This window comes from Anguilla anguilla, chromosome 12, assembly GCF_013347855.1.
Source record: "Anguilla anguilla isolate fAngAng1 chromosome 12, fAngAng1.pri, whole genome shotgun sequence".
In the NCBI taxonomy this organism is placed as follows: Eukaryota; Metazoa; Chordata; class Actinopteri; order Anguilliformes; family Anguillidae; genus Anguilla; species Anguilla anguilla.
Window position 1 is genome coordinate 15,268,919 of NC_049212.1, and position 20,384 is coordinate 15,289,302.

Here is a 20,384-nt window from a genome sequence, read left to right on the forward strand (position 1 = left end):
AAGTAACATGCATGCATTCGAGACTTTGGGTGCTGTGTTTTGCATGTAGTGTTCTTCTCTTTCTACAGATATTTCCTCAACCTTTTTCTGACCTTTAAGGATTGCATTGTGCTGTGTTTGGTATTTCATCAGGTCCCGTATGGGTTATTGTGTGGCTCATTGGGATTCTGTGTCTTAAACCTAAAATAGGACTCAGAGGTACATGGGGCTGACTCCTGTCTGTCAGGAGAGGCAGCTGTGTGGGTACAGAGATCACAGATCAAGCAGCCGTGTCTGAATTATCCCCTGTACAACTTCTGTACAGTTTGCCCTTTAGGTTGTGGCAACTGCTAAAATTTCCAAACTGCATATGTGAAGAAAATTATTTACAATACCATTGACTTGTACATGAGTGGTGAAGACAAATCCTGGATGCTGCTTTAATTAATTATTTAATTTATATCTGAAGCGGCAAGGTTAGGGTGTGGGCCCTATGTTAGTTTTATGACTCACCTGCCATTAATCATTAAACATTACCAAAACTTCAAATCAGACTTATTCATGAATACCAGTTTCTGTCAGTTTTTGTCTATGCTACTGTATGCTTCGAAGATTGTAACAGTTATATTATAAGCTTACTATGGCCATAATTTGGATTGTCTCACAACATGTTTTTCGTTCCCTTGATAAAGTGAGAGTGTGTGCAACCTACCAATGGGGAGGCTGTCATAGTCTAGCAGCCTTCTGATGGGGAGAGAGAAACACTTATTTATGTGGCTATGTGGTTTTTAAAATATTTTTATTCATGGGAGGCGGTACGAAACTTAAAGGCTAAAATGTTTAAAGTGTTTAAAGCAGTGTTTAAAATAGAATCATGTGGTGAAATATGTGGCTAAGTGTGTGCACTGCAAAATAAGCAGTGAGATCTCTTTTTTGCTGTTTTAGCAGAATAATGTGAACAAAAGAGGAAGTGACAACCGCTGAAGTGCCTTCCTGGCTTGGGTACAGAAGCACCTGTATTTTGACTGGATTGATTTTAAAAATGCGCATCATTGTGACAGATTTAACCATATGTATAATTCGCTAACCTGGGTTCAGTAAACTAATCATGTATCAGCTGTCGATATTGCATCAATTGAATGAATAATTGACTCCATGCAACAGTTATGGTTCCATAAATACAGGATTAAATACAGCTTAGACAAAGCTCTCTTAGACAGGACCCCTCTCACACAAGTACACGGGTTACCTCCTGCCTACCCTCCCCTTGGGTTTTCACCATGGGCCCACTGACTTCAGTGCCAGAGGGTTTTACAGATGTGTGTTGTGTGTCAAACAGTGAATGAAGGAGGATGTGAATTCAGCAAATAAAATGCAGGAAGGAATTTAATAAGGGGGGTTTGGCACAGCTGTGGTTGTTGACTGCTTAGGTGAAGTCACTTAATTGCATAGGGGTCTATCATCAGTCTTCTTATAAGCTTCAGTTGAACATGGGATGAAATGTGCCTGCTAGAGTTTTTAAGCTCACTGTGACAGAGGTGGTCTTATTTTAATTCCACTGGTTATTTTATTGATGAAAGGTCGGTGTGCAAATGCCTTGATGTGTTTAAGTGTTTAAGACCCTGGGCAATTTGTACTTGCTTTGGCACAAGCAGATGCCTTTCTCATGATTTTTGTTTTCTTTACTGTCACAAACAAACTGATGGCCCACAGTCACTCACCTCATATGCCTCTTATGACAGAGTAATGACTCTAAAGGTGAGCCAGGTTATCTTGATGGAGCTAATTGTAGAGCACAGAGTTTTATCAATATTTGTGGTCAAGAGAGAGAAAAAAATTTGTTTTAAAGTTGTTGAGGCCGGGATTGAATTAGCCCTTATTCTTATTCTTGACTGACAAATAAATACATGCACTTTTTAGAACAGTCATTCTGAAAGTTTTTTGTGAGAAAAAACAAATGTAAAAAGGCACTTTTTTAACAAAGTTAAAGACTAATGTTGGATGAATCCAGATGTAAATGTGATGATGACATGCTGCTGCTACATCTATACAAAATAACAGACATGTTGTGTTTGCTGGGAGCATTTCTGCTTCAGTAGAACAATGATATTATTGTCAGTGTGGTCACAGCTATTTTCCAATCTAAAACTACAGTTTCAAACTATCCATAGTCACACTTGTTAAATAGAAATGGTGAATTTTGACCTTTGTTCTTACTTTCCTTATTTCAATTCAGTTTTTTTAGGTTGCCTCCTTGCCTCCTTTGTGGAGAGAAGAACAGGGAACAGGCCTCCAGTGGAGTTACATAGAAGTGTAAAGGGTAGAGGGTTGATAAAATGTCTGGCGGTTGAATGAGCCATACTGTAATGTATTGCAAGACACGTACTGCTCCAGTGATCTCGATTTGCACATTTTAACAGCTCCACCAGAACGGGGGACTTTTAAAATCTGCCCGGGTAACAGCTCCTTTGCATCTGCCTAATCAAAGCAACCATAGTTTGCATCAGTCAGTAGAGTTGTTGAGATGCTGTGAGGAGTATGGAGTAGGAGACAGAATATGGAACAGGAGACTATGACTCTGCTTCTTGCCATGAAAGAGTAAGTCCTTTACCTTCTATTCTGGACCGTGCCCCACAGGTGATAGTTGAAAGATCTCTGACAGCCATGCTATCCATGCCTTGCATTCAGTAAGGGGAGTACTGACTTTGAAACAACACCAGTGCTGCTCTTATTAGCACTCAGAGAATGTGCTAGAATTCATTGCTAATGAAATATGGGCTATACTGAAATTTAGATTTATTTTCCCTGAGTAACAATTCAATTGTTATTAAATAACAATTAAATTATTATTTAAGGAAAATGAATAACAAAAAATTCAGAAAATAAGGGTAAGAGGACACATGATAAAGGGTGTATGTGTGTGTGTGTGTGTGTGTGTGTGTGGTAAACATGATTATATGCACCAGTTAAATACGCAATTGGTGATTTTATTGATTGGATTTATATGCAGTATTGACGGGTTGATACAGAATGAATGCAGTGCTCTGATTGATCCTGACATTACATTACAGGCATTTGGCAGACGCTCTTATCCAGAGCGACGTACAACAAAGTGTATAACCATAACCAGGAACAAGTATGACGAAACCCCTAGAGAGAAGTACCGGTCCAAGTACAGGGAACAACCGCATAGTTCAACCTGGACCCTGGTGGTTAAACTGATTAACACTAACAAATGAAGAATATTATGAGCACTGTGAGTTTAGGCAACAAACCGGCAGGGTACGGAGGGGCAGCTCAGATACGGAACCTCGGCACGGTGGCCAGTGAACCTTTAAGCACCTGCAGGTGTTTCCTCTGTCGTTCTGATAAGCTGACTCAGTGCAGTTTCAACTCACAAAGCCGCAGTCTAACTTTGGGCACCACTTTTCTACAGATGTGCCGATCTGCTGTTTGAAGCCATGCCCGAAGCAGAGATGTTTCAGGTTCTGAGAAACAGTGTGAAACCCGTTAGTCCCAAGTGACAAAAATGGCCATTAATGCATTTAGTAAAAGATACAACTACAGCTATGAGTGCTAAAACACATTTGTGAAAAAAGGGGGGAAAAACTAATATGTACTGCAAACCTACTGCAAGCTGTTTTGGACCATACATTTCCCATGACTTTGGAAGAAAAATTTATAAATAAAATAAAGAACAATAAATACATTTTTGCAATACATAATAATTAAAAAAATTAAATGATGGTTTCAAATGTGAGACATTCTATGTTAGGTATTTACTCTTGATTACTCATTATCTTGTTTCTTCTTTAACTCCTTTTTTCCCCATAAAACTGTCTTTTTGCATCAGCAGTATATTTATACTTGCTGCTTGAGAACAGAGGGCACCTGTGTGTTAACCTTGATGCAATGTCACAGCAAGTTTGCTCACATTATCCCATGCAACATGTTTCAGAAAGACTTAAATCTAAATCCCACCTGTGCACAAAGGCGCTGATAAATGACTTGATCCATGGGAGACAAATTTAAAGCACTTTTTTCCCCCCGGAAACCAGAAATACCTGTTTTGGGATGAGGCTGTTCCCAGAGATGCCTGAACCCGGAACATTGGTCTCAAACGATTCGCTAATTCCAGATTATAGTGAATATTATACGAAGCAGTAGGGACAGTTACAGGCACTGAAGTCTCCTGTGTTTGTTTTGTGCTTGTTTTTTTATTTTTATTTTCTGTGAATCATAAGATCAAAAGAAATGGACTTTCTCAATGTTGTCCTGCTGGTTTAGTTATATGGATCTCCACAACAAACCATCACAGACAACAGAGAAACTGTTCAGTTTTTTAAATGTGTGCATGTTTGTACATGCATGTGTGTGCACATATGTGTGTGTCTGTGAGTTTTTCTGTGAACGTGTTCCTGCATCTGTGCCCTCCATAATGTTTGGTACAAAGACTTTTTATTTTATTTATTTGGCTCTGTACTTCGCAATTTCAGATTTGTAATCAAACAATTCACATATGGTTAAAATGCAGATTATATTATTTTATTAAAAGGTATTTTTATGCATTTTCATTTCAGCATGTAGAAATGAAAGCACTTTTTATACATAGGCCCCCCAAAAGATTTCTGGACACCATAATGTTTGGGACAAAAGACTTCACAGGTATTTCTGAAGAGTCACTTGTGTTCAACTGCTTCCTTGGTGTAGGTATAAGAGAGCTTTCAGTATCTAGTTTTGATTCTAGCTTTTTGATTGCCTTTGAAGTCAGTTATTGATGTTTGTCAACATGTGGACCATAGTTGTGGCATTGAAAGTCAAGGAAGCCATTATGAGCCTGAGAAATAATAAGAAGAAAAAACTGTCAGAGACAAGCCAGACCTTAGGTTTACCAAAATCAACTGTCCAGCACATCATTAAGAAGAAAGAGCACTGACAAGCTCAGTAATCGTGAAGGACCTGGCAGGCCAAGGGAGATGTCTACAAGTGATGACCTAAGAATTTTCACCATGATGAAGAAAAACCTTAGAACAGCAGTCCAACAGATCTGAAACACTCTTCGGGAGGCAGGCATAGATGTGCAGTGAGTACTGTCTGCAGACGACTTCACAAACACAACTAACGGAGCTACACTGCAATATACAAACCACAAGTTAGCTGCAAAAACAGCAGTGCCAGGTTACAGGTTGCAGAGCCTGCAGAATTCTGGAAAAAAAGGTCTTTTGAGAAGATTCACTCGTATCGGAGTGATGGAAAGAGCAAAGTGTGGAGGCCGAAAAGGAACTGCTCAAGATCCGAAGCACGCCCCCTCGTCTGTGAAACATGGTGGTCTTCCTTAATGATGCAACAGCAGAACAAATTCCAAAGCGTACTAAAACATCTTATCTGCTCATGCTAATGGCTCCAAACTTCTTGGACAGCACTTTATCTGACAGTGCAGCAAGACATTGATCCAAAACATACTGTTAAAGTAACAAAGGAGGTTTGTGAAAACTGGAAAGAATTTGACGCAGACTTTGCATTCATTTCATGCAAAGGAAATGTGACAAAGTTGTAAACATGACTAATTTTACTTACATGACATGAAATGAAACACTGTGGTGCCCTGAAATGTTGGGTGAGGGGGGCTATGTATAAAAAGTGCTGTCATTTCTATATAGCGAAACCAATTTTTTAAATCTATTTATTTATTTATTTATTTGACAGGGACAATACACATTGATCAACATCACTATTATGTGATGTAAATATGCCAGATTTAGCTAGCTCATTTCCATCTGTTGTCCCTGGGCAGGCTGATGTTAACAAATGATGTTAATCAAAGCTGAGAATCTACACAAACTACAAATCTACAAATCAAATTACAAATCTAGAGTTGTGAAGCACAGAGCCAAATCAAGAAAACAAAATATGTCTTTGCCCCAAACATTATAGATGGCACTGCATGTGCCCTGTGTGTACGTGCACAGGTGCGTGTGTGTGTGTGTGTGTGTGTGTGTCTTAATGTGTGTGTGATACCGTCTGGTGCTGAGCTGGCTACATCAGTGGTGTGTAACAAAGAAACCGAGATGCGGTTGAAAGCGTTGTGACGTCACTGGGGTTTCTGTAGTGGCCTTTTAAGAAGCAGCAGGCATAAGACATCACTGAAATTTTACAACATATACCCGATAATCGAACTTGAAGACACAAGGCCTGAGAAACTATCAGCAGTATGCACTGGGAGAAATGTAAGTACGTGGGATTTCTGAAATTAAGGGTTATTTCTGCAGTGGGCAGCAGGTGCTCAGAGATGGCACAGATGTTCAGTGAGTACGGTTGATCAATGATGCTTAACCATTGAGATCTATGGATTTATAAACACCACTTAAATCATAATACATAAAATTTACAAGGTCTACAATTTAACAAAATCTGCTAAAAGACCCAATGAATACACGCTCTGATCATGTTCCGGTGGTCTTATTTTGGAGAAATTGATTGATAGAAATTGATTCGTTTCTGTACATGATTCTTTGCTGCTTTTAGCTGAAAATGAAATATTTTATTAAATTATTAAGCTGACTGACCCTGATTTAATTGCTCGCTTTATTTCTACTGCTTATCTTGTACTTATATATAAAAACTGAAAACCTTTACTGTGGTATGAAATATGAAATTAAGCTGTTGAAGAATAAATATGTAACATTGCAAGGTTTCTATAAGTTTTCATTGACTAGAATCTCAGAGAACTGAACCTTAGACTCATCATTTATATGGCACCAGAAGCAAAATAAGTGATTACATGTTTAAGTTCATTTTCACTTTATTGTTTAACATGCAAAAAAAGCACGATTTAAATAACACCAAGACAAATCTTGTCTCTGATGAAAACAGAAAAAGAAATCTGAACTTTCAGTTAGACAAAATGACAAAATTACATTTGTATTTCGGCAGTATACTTTATATTTTTACACTACCCCCTTCCTTGTAGATATTTAGAACAATACTTTTTGTTGCTTAATTGGCTAGCAAACATGTCAAATTACAAATGTTTGAGAAGTCAAAAATTAAGATTTTTCTTTCCCAGTTCTGTACTATTTCCACCTGGAGGTAATTAGGACAGTCTTTGACATCTTAAAGTATACACCTTGGAGACACTCATTATACCTGTCAGGCAGAAGTGGTGGAGAGTTTTTCTCCAGAGGATGGTAAAGCAATTGTATGCATTTTTCAGATCAAAGTGTTTTTTTCCCCCTATCAGACAAAAACACTGTGCAGTCAAGCCCTGGCTGTTGAGTTTGATGGAATAATTAACAGAAAAGGCTTAGGGGATAGCTTTGGTGCAAATTGAGAGATATCTGCATTTTTCTCACCAATAAACCGTGAGGATGCAACTTTGCGATGCTTATCAATGCTATTGGCTACTGGGACAAAAAGACCATTTTAAACAATTTACATTCCAAAGTTTTAAACAGTGGAGGGAAAGAGTGCAATACTGGATGTAGTCAGTAGGTTTTTTTTTTTTTGTTTTTTTTTTTGTTATGGACGCTCAGTAATCTTGATATGCAAAACTGTGCAACGGCATTACAGCTGCATTCCACTCCTCTCTGTTTTTAATTTATTTATCCCTCACCTTCCTCTTTTTTAGAGATGACACTACTCATTTGTGTTAGTGTGTGTGTGTGTGTGTGTGTGTACACGTACGTACATCTGGTCATGTGTGTGTGTGTGTGTGTGTCTGTGTTGGAGGGAAGGTGCAAGTGTGTTCATGGACAAGGGTGTGGGTGAGTGTTTTATAGATGTGAGTCATTTGTGTGTGTGTGTGTTTGTTGGAGGGTGCAAGCATGTGTGTTTAGCTATGGAGTGCATGGGTGAGTGTTTTACAGATGTGACTTTTGTGTGTGTGTGTGTGTGTTTGTTGAAGGGTGCAAGCATGTGTGTTTAGATATGGGGGTGTGGGTGAGTGTTTTACAGATGTGACATTTGTGTGTGTGTGTGTGTGTGTGTGTCCGTTGCAGGGTGCAAGCATGTGTGTTTCGATATGGGGGTGTGGGTGACTGTTTTACAGATGTGATTTTTGTGTGTGTGTGTGTGTGTGTGTGTGTGTGTGTGTGTGTGTGTGTGTGTGTGTGTGTGTGTGTGTGCGTGCGTGCGTGCGTGTGCGTGCGTGTGCGCGCACATGTTTATGAATATTTAATGAAAAAGATCAAAGATAATATCTTTGGCCATGTGGCAGACTATACATTCAGACTAGGCTATATATAATGTTTCTGTAACAGGAAGAATACTAACAGCATTATTTATTTTGGACCTTCTCAGTGTGACATTATGCATATGTACAATTATGCAAAATGTCACAATGTGCTTAATAATGCATATGATTTCCCATAGGCTGTGGCTCAAAGGAAAGTGGTGTGAAGACACTAGCTTACATACATTACCATAGAGTGCCAGAGGTGAAATTCATAAAATAAAGTGCATAAATCTTAACACTTTACCATGTATTGGTACATTTCTCTCACATTTAACCAAAATATGTCCTTTATCAGATTTAACTTTAAAATGTCACTTTTGACAATATTTATTATGTTTGAAATGACCGATCTAAATAAGAAATAATCCTAACATTATATCTAAGCCAGGCATACATATTTAAGTGATATTTTAATTTTTATGTCTAGTTTATTAAATGTATTAAATATTTAGTATAAATTTGGTGAATGTAGTGTGTATATTGCCAAATTATATGGCCAATTTAAATTGTGTTTCAAAATAAAATTGTAGCAAGGTTTTGTATTGTATTGTTTAATTGGCTTCTCCTAAAAAACAAAAAGAACAATTATATACAGCCATACCTAGCATTTTTGCAAAAACTTTCCAAAAGGAAATTATAATAGTATTGCATGAATATTTGTGTGAAGGTACTTTCAACACTGTGCTTTGAAAACAGACTCTAAAATAAGAAATTTACTGTTTTGTAACTTTTGCTGTTTCTTGTCATCACATGCACAAAACCATGAAATAATTCGCCTCAACCACCCTTCCAGCTGTTCCCATTCAGCCTAACTGATCAGTGGAATGTTGCAGGTAGTCCAGAAGATGGTGCTTTGATGGAAATGTGGTAGCGAAGGAAGCAGAGTGGGGGGTTATATTTTTCTGTACTATATTTTAGAATTGGGAGGTGGGGTTATGCGTATACAGTGCACATATACATATATGTATGTATTTACATATTCAAATGCAGTGTATATAGTACATGGCTATATTTCATTGTTTTAATATATTTATTATTTTTTATCATTCAATCTAATCGCACTGCACATTGCCCTGTGTGGCCGATAAAAATACGTTTGCATGAGGGTGGGGGAGGGGTGAGAGAAGGCGTGTAGCAAGGAACTAAGCATAAAAGAAGATGTTCACTTCTAAGAACTGATAAATCTGACACTCCCTCTTCTGGTCTTGGCTCTCTATTTAGCATTTCCTGCTTGCAGCAACTGGACTTTTGGCAGCTGCTGTGTCTCAGAAAAAAAGTGGGCCACCTTGTGTGCTGATTAGGAACTCCAAACTGAGCTCTAATTGAGCTCTAGCTCTAACTGTTTTCCCTTCCAGTTAAACACTTGTACTGATAATCTAATTTCTAGCTAAATGATATGTCAGCAGTTGGGCTCTTTATGATAGATGGCTCCTGCTACAGTGGAAAGAGGAATGTTCTGGTCAGCCAGCAACAGACCCACAAGCCAGTTGCTTGAACTACAAGCCAGCTATGCTAATAACCCCAAGGGCCTCATTTTACTGTATGACCATCACTGGTCAAACTCATAAGTAGCCAATCAGGATCCTGACTCTGTGACAGATAAACCAAGCACCCTGTTTATATACTTGGTTGATGAACATTTAGGGACCAAAGACGTTGTTACTGCATTAAAAACAGGTAAAAAGGTCAATGCAAAGTTAAAAGTTTAAAGTCCCCGGATTTCCCACAATTTGTCTTCCACTCCCTTATCATGTTTTCTTGGTTTTCCTGGGAGTTGTCAAGTGAAGCCAATCATTACCAACTGCCTTCTCCCTTTTTATGACTCATATTCCTTCTTTGATAAATCATGTAGTCTCTTTGAAAATAAGAGTATTTGGCTGATTGTACTTTTTAAATATTTGTTTTAGTGACTAATCAGTGACTGGGTTAGAAACATTTCAAAGTGGGTTTGTCATGTGGAGTGATAACCGTCAAATATTAACAGGCACATTCCTGAAATTACCATCCTTGTAAAAACTGTATTTTGTTCCAGGTCATTTGAACCACCATAACGATTTTCTGAATAATATTTCTGATTAATTATGTGTGCAAACTAATTTTAATGAAATAATAAAATATCACATTTGAATACAAAACCATCTGCATCCCTGTCTAAACATGTGAGTGTGAAATTTTCTCAGTAATCCACACTCACTCATGGTGAGAACAGATAGCAGTCATGTGTTGACATGAATTGACAGTGCAAAGAAGATTAATGACAAGAAAATTAGAATTTATCTTTCTTCAAAGTTCTATGTGCTCTAGCCATCATATATTTCATTATTATATACTGGCATTGTGCTCTGGCTATGATCATTAAGCCAGAGAATCCCTTAATGGCAGACTGTTGTTTGGTTATGCAGCTAGAAACCCTTTACATTTAATTTCACAAACAATGAACCTGTCTGAAAATCTTCATTCCCTTTTCTTTCTTTTTTTTTGGGGGGGGGGGGGGGGGGGTGAAATAACTCATGGGACATAATGGGTGACTGTGAGTGTAGACTTAGCAGAAGCAAGAATTAGCTCAAGGGGAAAGGTCTGTCTGCAGGTGTCTTGGGAAACTGAAATTAGAATGAGAACAAAAGGGTGGACACTTGCAACGGGATCATAAGAAAAGACAGTATATTTAATCAAAGAAACATGCCGTTTTTTTTTTTTCTTTGCAGACATCAATTGAATGCTTTCAATTTTTAAAAACATTTTCAACCCATTTTTTATCAACACAGATTACTTTATTACTTCAAGCTTTAGAGAAAGAGAAAGGGAGTGTTTGTGTTGTAAGTCACTCTAGATATGGGTGTCTGTAAATTCCAGTAATGTAAAGACATACATTAGTGAGTTGTTTTTTAGGAATACTATTTAATAAATACTAAGACATATGCAGTCCAATTGCAGTGGGGTTTTTTTTCTTGAGTAAAACATAAATAAAACATGTCATGAATACTCAACCCTTTTGTGCTAATTAGGAATCAACTTATGTTATTGACCTGGACTAAATGAAAACTTCATCCTTAACTTTGACTCGTAGCGTAAATGCATTTTTTTTCTTCTCACAGTTTGGTAACTTCATTTTGGAAATTGATAAACATTCCAAACTATATTTACTATGTCCTGTCCTCAACAAATGTAAAAAGCATCTTGCACTTAAAAGGTCACATGTCACGTGGTTATAGTTACATTTGATTCATGGGTCAGGATAAAAATTACTGGAACAAAGCATAAGCATGAATGTGCAGAGAATAGTAAAAAGACCAGTTTACTGACCATTCATCTGCAGACATAAATGTAACAGTCACTGATTTGATCAAATTGATAACCATGAAAACCACGCCCCTGGATCCCAAAACAGTTAACGGTCCTTCAAAAGGGGAAGCTTTGCAGACACAGAGTCAACAGTCCCATGGTGCATCGCTCCTTTGTTTTTAAAAGCAATAATCAAACATGAGCAAACCAAATCTGAAATATTCTTTATTGTCAATTCTCAGTATTTTGTTTTTAAAAGTTTACAGATGTACTTTTCTGGAAGTCTGTATAAATAGTGTACTGAAATATTTGTAGTTACCTTCTCCCTTGCATAGCTGGTTGCTGCCTCTTAATGTAGTCATCTGGGGCCACAACAATCCCTGGGCTGCACAAGTCAGGTTTTTTCTTTTTTTTTTAAATGTGATTTAGTGATTTATGGTCAAGCACATTGGGGCCCAGCATCATTCTTGCTTAGGGCCACCAAAACCCAAGGGCTAGCTCATGTGGTAGCTTGCATGCAGTTACCCAGGTTATAATCTCAAAACAGCTGTTTAAGTCTTTCTAAAATAGACCACTTAATTTAAGACTGGAGGCCATATTTTCTAGGGATTCGTGAGACTTTTATAGATGCTAATAAGATAAATAGTGTTTGTCCATGTTTACTAAGGTGTTGCATTAGAGGTTAGCGCAGGAAAAATGAGAGAAAAGCAACATTGCTAAAATTAGCGGTTAAATTTGGGTTAATGTATATGTATTTTAGGGCATTCTGATGTTAGACCACAAATATGTGGGAGGGCAGAGTGCGGGGAAATGACCTGCTAAAGCTGATTCATCATGGCTGGTGGCCGTTGCTGCAAAGGTAACTGCGTCTGTTGTTCAACATCCGGGAAAAGCAGGTGTTAGCTTCTTTTCAGATCAGCATGGCCATTCTTAAGAAGTGACATCATCAGAATGTTACAGTTGGGGGTGAGTCGCCATAAAAGTCACGCTTTCTTTTTACTGTTATTTTTAATTATTTAATTATTCTGCACCTCTGTTACAATCACGCTAACTAGGTATGAATGTGACATAAATACCTTGGTTTTAATTGTATCTGACTCGATTAAGTTATGAATGTAATCGATGACTGCTGACATGTCAAAGCTGTTTGAAGTAAAATTTCATAGTGCTAGGCTAAATATTGTCTGGATAAATGAGCAAAATCAGGAAACTGTAACATTTATGGTGGCTGTCCCCTCTGTTTGTGAAAGGGGAGGTGCTTTTTAAATCGAGTATTGCCTTTTGGCATGGCAGAAGAGAATCTGAATAATTTACACCAGTGGTCTCCAACCCTGGTCCTGGAGAGCTACAGGGTCTGCTGGTTTTTTCACCTTAAAATCAGCACCCAATTGTGACCCAAGACACCAGGTGAGTAGAGTTAACTGCGTAATTAACTGCTCTAATTGATTCATAAAGTGCAGAGTCACCATGGAAACCAGCAGACCCTGTAGCTCTCCAGGGCCAGGGTTGGAGACCACTGATCTACACACTCCCAAGTCAAGCCATACTCCACTTATTGGATGGGCTGGGAGATGATCTGGATCCAACTACAAAATGAATCCCTGCCATCCCTGCAGTGACAAAACTGCTGTCCTGCCTTCCGGCTCATTCCAGCGCACAGACAGGACACTACACGGCATTTCGCAGACAACGATTTGAAATAAGCTGCCTCTGGTGCTGAATGCCATGCTGCATCGAATGTCCCATTACATCACATTCCTGAACAATCCAGAGGCCCTTCCGGATACCAAACGGGGATTATATTCCATCGCTAATTTTCCAGATGTGCTAGGTGCAGTTGACTGCACACACGTTCAGCTGATACCCCCATCAGCGAATGAGCATTTGTGCAGAAACAGAAAGCACACACATCCTATCAATGTCCAGGTTGTGTGTTACTACTGGAATGTAAACACAAATGTGCTTGCAAAATACCCGGGGTGCACACATGACTCCTTCATATTTAGGAAGAGTTGCTTGTCAGAGAAGTTGAGATGGTTGGCTATTGGGTACGAAATTAGGCAACTTGAAATATTAGAACTGTGTTCTGAATTTTTTTTTACTAATGAGACATTACATTTAAAGGTGACAGTGCCTATGCATTGCATCCATGGATCCTGACACCTGTCCAAAATCCAACTTCATCAGCACTGGAGGGGTACAACAATGTTGCTTTCCTGCAATGCATTAGACGTGTCTTAAATATCAGCAGTGCATTTAAAGGAACTCACTGCGACTGTGCTCATTTACATAACCAGAAAATGGGCTGACCAGGTTCCGCCTCCATAGCTGCAGTCCTCCTGAGTTGTCTTCCAATTAAGGAGTTTTTTTTTACCTCAGCACTTGAGGTAAAACATTTTTGGGGTTCAATGTTTCTGCACAGTTGTAAACCATCTTTGTTGCAGTGTCTCTTTAAAAACTGTTATACAAATTAAACTGCAATGAACTGAATTGAGTTGAACACCATTGAATGCCGATCGATCAGATCAGCTGTCTGATAAGAGGGAAACAGCCCATAAGCACATAATACACGCCTCGTGGTATTTTGCAACTTATCGTGTGTGATCTCCGGGCAATGTGTTAGTGTTGCTTAATTCCACGTTAGCCCTGTGTGTATAGTGGTGCACAGTGACACCACAGTCAGCCCGTATGTTTTATATCACGCAGTGACATCACAGTAACCCCGTATGTTTTATATCACAGTGACATCACAGTAACCCCGTATGTTTTATATCACAGTGACATCACAGTAACCCCGTATGTTTTATATGACAGTAACATCACAGTAACTCAGCACGTTTTATGTCGCACAGTGCCAGCCCCAGAGCAGCCGTGTCCCCGGCCGTATCAGGGGGTACGAGTCAAGGACCCTGTTAAAGAGCTGCTGCAGCGGAAGAGAAGAGCCAGCCTCAGCAACTGCAAGACACCCACTACTGCGGTGAGGAGAACACACGCACGGATGCACACATACACACACCATGACACACACACACACACACACACACTCACACACAGACACACATACACTCCCTGACACACACACACACACACACAGACACACACGTGCACACACACATGCAGACACACACACATAGACACACGTGCACACACACATATGCAGACACACATGTGCACACAAACACGCAGACACACACTTGCACACACACATGAAGACACACACACTGGTCACCCGGTCTCTCTATCACTCTCCCTCAATTCAGTTTAATTTCTTTTTAAGTGCAGAATAGTAACATACAGTTTATACATTTTGCCAAAGATAATATTGTCAATATTGTGCTTGGTCAAGATCAGTTTATGGTTTGTATCTATAACTTTGAAGGGATGCTCAGACATTGTGTAATAAAAGTGCTTTTTATTTTGGTTATATTGTCCATGTTTTTTGAAGTAGTGGTTTTTGGATAATAATTTGAATAATTTGCTTAGTAAACTTCAGGAACAGTTGACTCAGGGGACCACAAGCTCTTCACTGAACATGTCTGCTCAGCTCTTAACAATGTTCAAATGACTGGAGCCATATTCATAGACTTCAAGGAAGCATTTGATACTGTAAGCCACACACTCCTTCTGAAAAACTATGACATTTTGACATGTCACCTGCTTTTACCACTTTGATTACATCATACCTCCAAAACTGATCCTAGTTTGTAGCCAGAACTCACTGAAACGTATCCACTGCTTTTTTGGAGTCCCGCAAGATTCTAAACTAGGACCCTTGCCTTTTCTCTGGTATGTGAATGATCTCCTGGATGCTTACCCAATCTTACACTGCCTTCTGTATGCTAATGATGTGATTATATACACCTCTGATAAGATCCAGATAACAGATAACTTCAAAACTCAATAGTGACACGAACCTCCTCTACTCCTGGCTCAAGCATAATCATCTGACTTTAAGCATCAAGAAAACTGAATGCATGTTCTTTCATTCTCCATGCAAGCAGTTTTCTACACCTGATCCCATCACCATTGCCTACAAACCCCTAACGGTTATTTATTTATTTATTTAAATACAGTGCACCAGATTTAGCTAAAAGCTTTTTTCCATCTGCTTTCCCTGGGCGGTGGATAGGTTATAGCATTAAAAGCAAGCAAAAATCATATACAGTAACATAATACAAATTATAAATGCCCAAGTGTCAATTCTTGGACATCATAGTGCTTTTATAATCACAGAATCAGCAATTCATAAACTCATTTCAGAATCATAAATTAGTAAGCTACCACATTAAAAACATGTGAATATCCTCGACAAGAAACATGATCAAAATTGTAAACACTAAGCCAATTCATATGTTCTTTCAGAATCATAAGTTCCTAGGTTACAGCAGTGAGAGCAGGTTGCCCATTACTCATCATAGCCCACACTTGCTCTTAATACCCACCTGGCATTCAAACCACATACCAAGAAACCTACAAAACAACTGGCTCAAAATAAATTATTTTAAAGACAATTTTGGCTTTATTATACTCATTCAACCTCATATACCTACCTAAGCTTGATTGTTATTTTCACCATCACTTACTGCATACCATATCTGCAAAAAATACCATCATTCGGTCTTATAATATAGCTTGTGATATACTCTCATCCAACAGGCCATGGACACATCACTGTTCTTCACTGCAGAATTCTCCCTCAGTTTTGGCAATTATTACACCTTATCAGTTATGAAACTACTATCAAATCCAACACAAACTCCTGCCTGAAACAATCTGTACTCTCTTAGCAACTCACTCATCTGACAGGCAGTCATGACTCACCAGATCCATAAGCCTTAACCCAGATCCAAGTTTTGAACAGAGTTGTGGCAAAAAAAAATCAGTCTTCAATCAGAACACACCCTTTCGGAACTCCCTCCCTCTGCCCCTCAGAACATTCACACCCATGAACACTTTTAAACATATGTTATAATACCCGCACCTTTTGCCGAAACCAATCATGCAGCCACTAGTTTTGTCCCTCTAACTTTATTATGTTTTTTCTATTTTATTTTCTCTTTGCCCTTCCCTCACATCTGCTCTTTTTCACTCCCCATCTTGTCTTTTCTTTTTAACTTAATTTTGCAGTATTTTCTCTTTTTCTTTCCTGTAACTAATTCACATTTTCCATTTTCCACACTTTATAGACATGCACTAAAACTGAAATAATATTTAAAACAACTCCATAGACAAAACTGCATTTAACATCTTTGCCCTGGTGATGTTTGGTCCCCATACTTTTCTAGGTCTTAGAAATCTGGCTTTTCTGTCCAATGTACCTTTGTGAGTGGACAAGCTAGTGGCTTTTGATGATTCTTGTATTGCCAATTTTCTTAAATTGAACAAGATATTTCCTTTTTCAAATCTTCTATAGAATTTTCTGATGAACTTTTCAAAGTGTCTTTCCAAATAACTTTCAACCAGTTATTTGACATTGTTGGCTTAAATTATTCCACAGATCTCAGAACTTATTTTTACCAAGAGAGTCATGCATTTTGGTCATTTTGTGTATCCTGTTTTAAGGTGTTTTTAGTTGTTGAGTTCATGAAATTTCAGGCATAATCAGGATTTATGGGGGTTGTGAACTCATAACTGCCTTGCTTTCTCCCAGGTGTTTTAGCATCCATTGTCAAACCCTTGTTCATTAGCATTATTATTTATTTTACATAACATTTATTTTATTCTTATTTTTGTTTCTCAAATGTTTTTTTATTTTTTAACTTTCAGATTCAATCCCGCATTTTCTATTATTAAAACTTTTTAATAGGGTTTGATCAATTTTTTTTATTTTTTTTTGCCCTTTGGAGTTTAAAGCTTATCTATGTGAGAGCTTAATGTTGTGCAGCTTGTTTGACTGTGTGTGTTCAATCTATGTCTTTTTAGATGATTGTGGTCTGAAAGGATGGTTTGCTGTCTGTCAGCTAATGCATTGATATAGGAGAGGACTATGTCAGAGATCACATAATAAACTTCACAGTCCTGACACCAGAACAATATGTGAATCTGATCCCACCTTTATAGATTTTATAGGCCAAAGGCTCAATGGAATTCTCTCTCTATTCAGTTCAGAAAAGTATATTGGTATGACATGGATGATTGTAAGCAGGCTCAGCATACATAATAACATTCATAAGGACGTGGACATCCTGATCATTTTATTTTATCTTTATTTTTTTAGTGTAAGGTGCACAGCCCTTCAAAGTTCCAAGAAAGGGGGATTTTGACCTTATATAATCCAGGGGTTTTTCCATGACAGTTTAAACCATCGCCTTGGATTGCTGCAGGGCCAGGCAAAGAGCCTATGCAAATCAGCCCAGTGCCTTCTGCCAAAGGAGCTCCTGCTGCCAGCATCACACCACATTAATTACACACACATGCCCACGCTCCAGATCCACTCATGCACACTTATCGCATTCACAAAGGGAGGGCTTTTAACAAGCATGACCAGCCAAGTACACACTCAGAAGAGGACTTGAGAGTTTTGAGACGTCAGAAAGCAGCATAGTTTGGAGAACACTCATGACCTGCCAGGGGGAGAGGAGAGGGGGTCAATTACAGAAAACATCCCCTAGGACAGGTTTACTCACAGAACAGTTGCCAGCTCTTTCAGGACACACACACAAAAAAAAAATTACATTTAATGTACTGCAGGATTTCCCCAAACCTGACACATGATACTTTTCTCATATGACACTTTTTATCTTTCCAGTAGTAAATTATGCGCAAAACTCCAGGAAAAAAGAAGGTTAAATGCGCATGAAGAGGGATTAAGGCTTGAATTGAGTTCTCCCCCCATTTAACTGAAGAAAATGCAGCACGGCTTGGCTGTCATTCAGCTGCTACACTGCAGTGCTCCTTCGCATCTGTCAAAGGAAACTGTTCCAGTTTGATACAGAGCAGCACAGGGGTCAATAATCCCTGCCCGTCACCCAGATATCACTAAATCAACCCAGGGTCCCCCCTTCTGTGACCCTCCCCTGATCCCAACACACATTCGCAGCTCCCAAACTCAGCCTCTGGGTTACACCTCCAATGACAGACAGAATACAACATGCCCAGAGCACTAGGGAAGAATGCAGAGATCCAAACAGTGATCTGCTCTGGTGAAAACATACCTGTGACATGTACTGTGAAGTGCTGTTCACCGTTCATATGTGCACTGCCACGGCATACTCACACCTGGAACTTATGCATTATATCGTACCTCTCCACTGTTTCTGTAAATACTGTATATTTACATATAAATATGTCTCAAAGGTGTTAAAGGTTTTGGTGGCAGGTGCCAAAATCCCCCTTTTTTTTAGTGCATTTTGTATCAACATAAATGGATAACCCAAATTGATTTTGAAGGTTCCTGTTCACAATCTGGTTTGGATAGTGCTGGTAATCTGTAGATAGCGCTGATAATCCATTGATAGCACTGATCCCTTCTGGAAGCATATCTGATCACACTCATGAGCCCCTTTCACACATGCACCTTAACCTGTAGATGTTCTGGAAATTTCCTACGTTGGTGTCTTGTGTGAACAGGAGTCGGAGTCAATTTTCCGTGTTATGGGGTTCCTCCAGTTTCCTGGGTCAGGACCTAGTAAGATTTAGGGAAATCTTCCGCCATCGCTATAGTGTGAACAAAAGCAAGAGAATTCCCGAGTAAAGCACCAAAAGGTTACGACGTTCCTACTCACTACACCTTTACGTGGAATGAGCAGGCCAATCACAAGAGATTCAGAGGGTGATGTGTTAAATTCTGCAACATCATCAATTTATGGATTTGTTTGTGCATTCATTTCTTTCCCAGCCTTTTTGTTGCCGAACACAAGTAATGCTGTAAATGCAGACTTCTTTAACCGCGTATAACGTGTCCATCTTTGGAGCCTAGCTGCATTGCTTCTCTTTACTTTTCTTCAGTTTTTCATCCAAGCTTCTACTAATATTTCCCAGGCATCTGTGAATCGAGTACAAAAACATCACCAGTTTAGAAAATGTGTTTTCATACATTATGTAACATTATACATTATATGTAACATCCAATCTTGCCTAATCTGGAACTAGAATGATCATGTCATGTGTGAACAGACTCAAGGCATTTTTCTATATAGGAAACCTATGTGTGAACACGAAAAACCACTACCTAACCCAAATAATTAAACCTGGCAATGTTGTGGGTTCCATGTGTGAAAGGGACTATAGACATACACACACATCACACTATATCTGACACACACACACACACACACACACACACAATTAGGGCAGCATACATACTAAGGCATAATAGCAGGTCAAGGGCTCAGTACCTGGGTAAAACTATGCTAGTGTACCCTTTCTTAAAGTATCTTGCCTGCATTTCTCTGTGTAATCACATTGTTAAATAAACAACGTCATAAGTTGTAGACATACTGTACCTATGTACATGAACACACAAAGGTCCAATAATGAAAAAAAGTAATAGTTTACATCATTCATTGATTAAACAGCTTGAGGGAAAGAAAGACTATTGATGCCTTTTAGTCTGGCTCTGGGGCTGTGCAAAGTGTTTCAGTTTATGGAGACTGTAGTGGTTTTCTTGGACAGTGAAAGAAACAAGCAACAGACCGGGCTTGTCAGGCAACCCACTTTGGAATTCCTTTTTTCTGCTTCCTTTCTCCTCTCCTCCAAGCAGTGTGGCGGTAGTGTGGCGGATGTCTGTCCTATGATTCCGTAGCATCTTCTCTGCCTGCATTCAAGGTCTCTAGCAAGGTGCTTTGGGATTCCAGCCCATGCCAGGTATATTTGGAGTGAGACAGTGAAGGGAAGCCTTGCATGTTCAGTCACGCTCCAGTAATGAAAACCTTGGCTGGGCTTGCTTGAA

At 38.9% G+C, this 20,384-nt stretch overlaps 1 protein-coding gene across 3 annotated transcripts in view; it reads left to right on the forward strand.

Moving 5' to 3' along the window:
* The first annotated feature begins 2,481 nt into the window (after positions 1 to 2,481).
* The window catches only part of LOC118210048 (NF-kappa-B inhibitor delta-like), a 38,099-nt gene continuing 20,196 nt past the window's right edge, over positions 2,482 to 20,384 (forward strand). For 2 of the 3 annotated variants that reach the window (XM_035385873.1, XM_035385872.1), the window contains exons 1-2: positions 6,018 to 6,206; positions 14,347 to 14,471. In XM_035385873.1, coding sequence (XP_035241764.1) covers positions 6,191 to 6,206; positions 14,347 to 14,471 — 141 coding nt within the window. In that variant the 5' untranslated portion in view covers positions 6,018 to 6,190. Of the gene's footprint in view, positions 2,578 to 6,017; positions 6,207 to 14,346; positions 14,472 to 20,384 lie in introns of those variants that run through there. The other variant, XM_035385874.1, reaches the window with a different exon arrangement.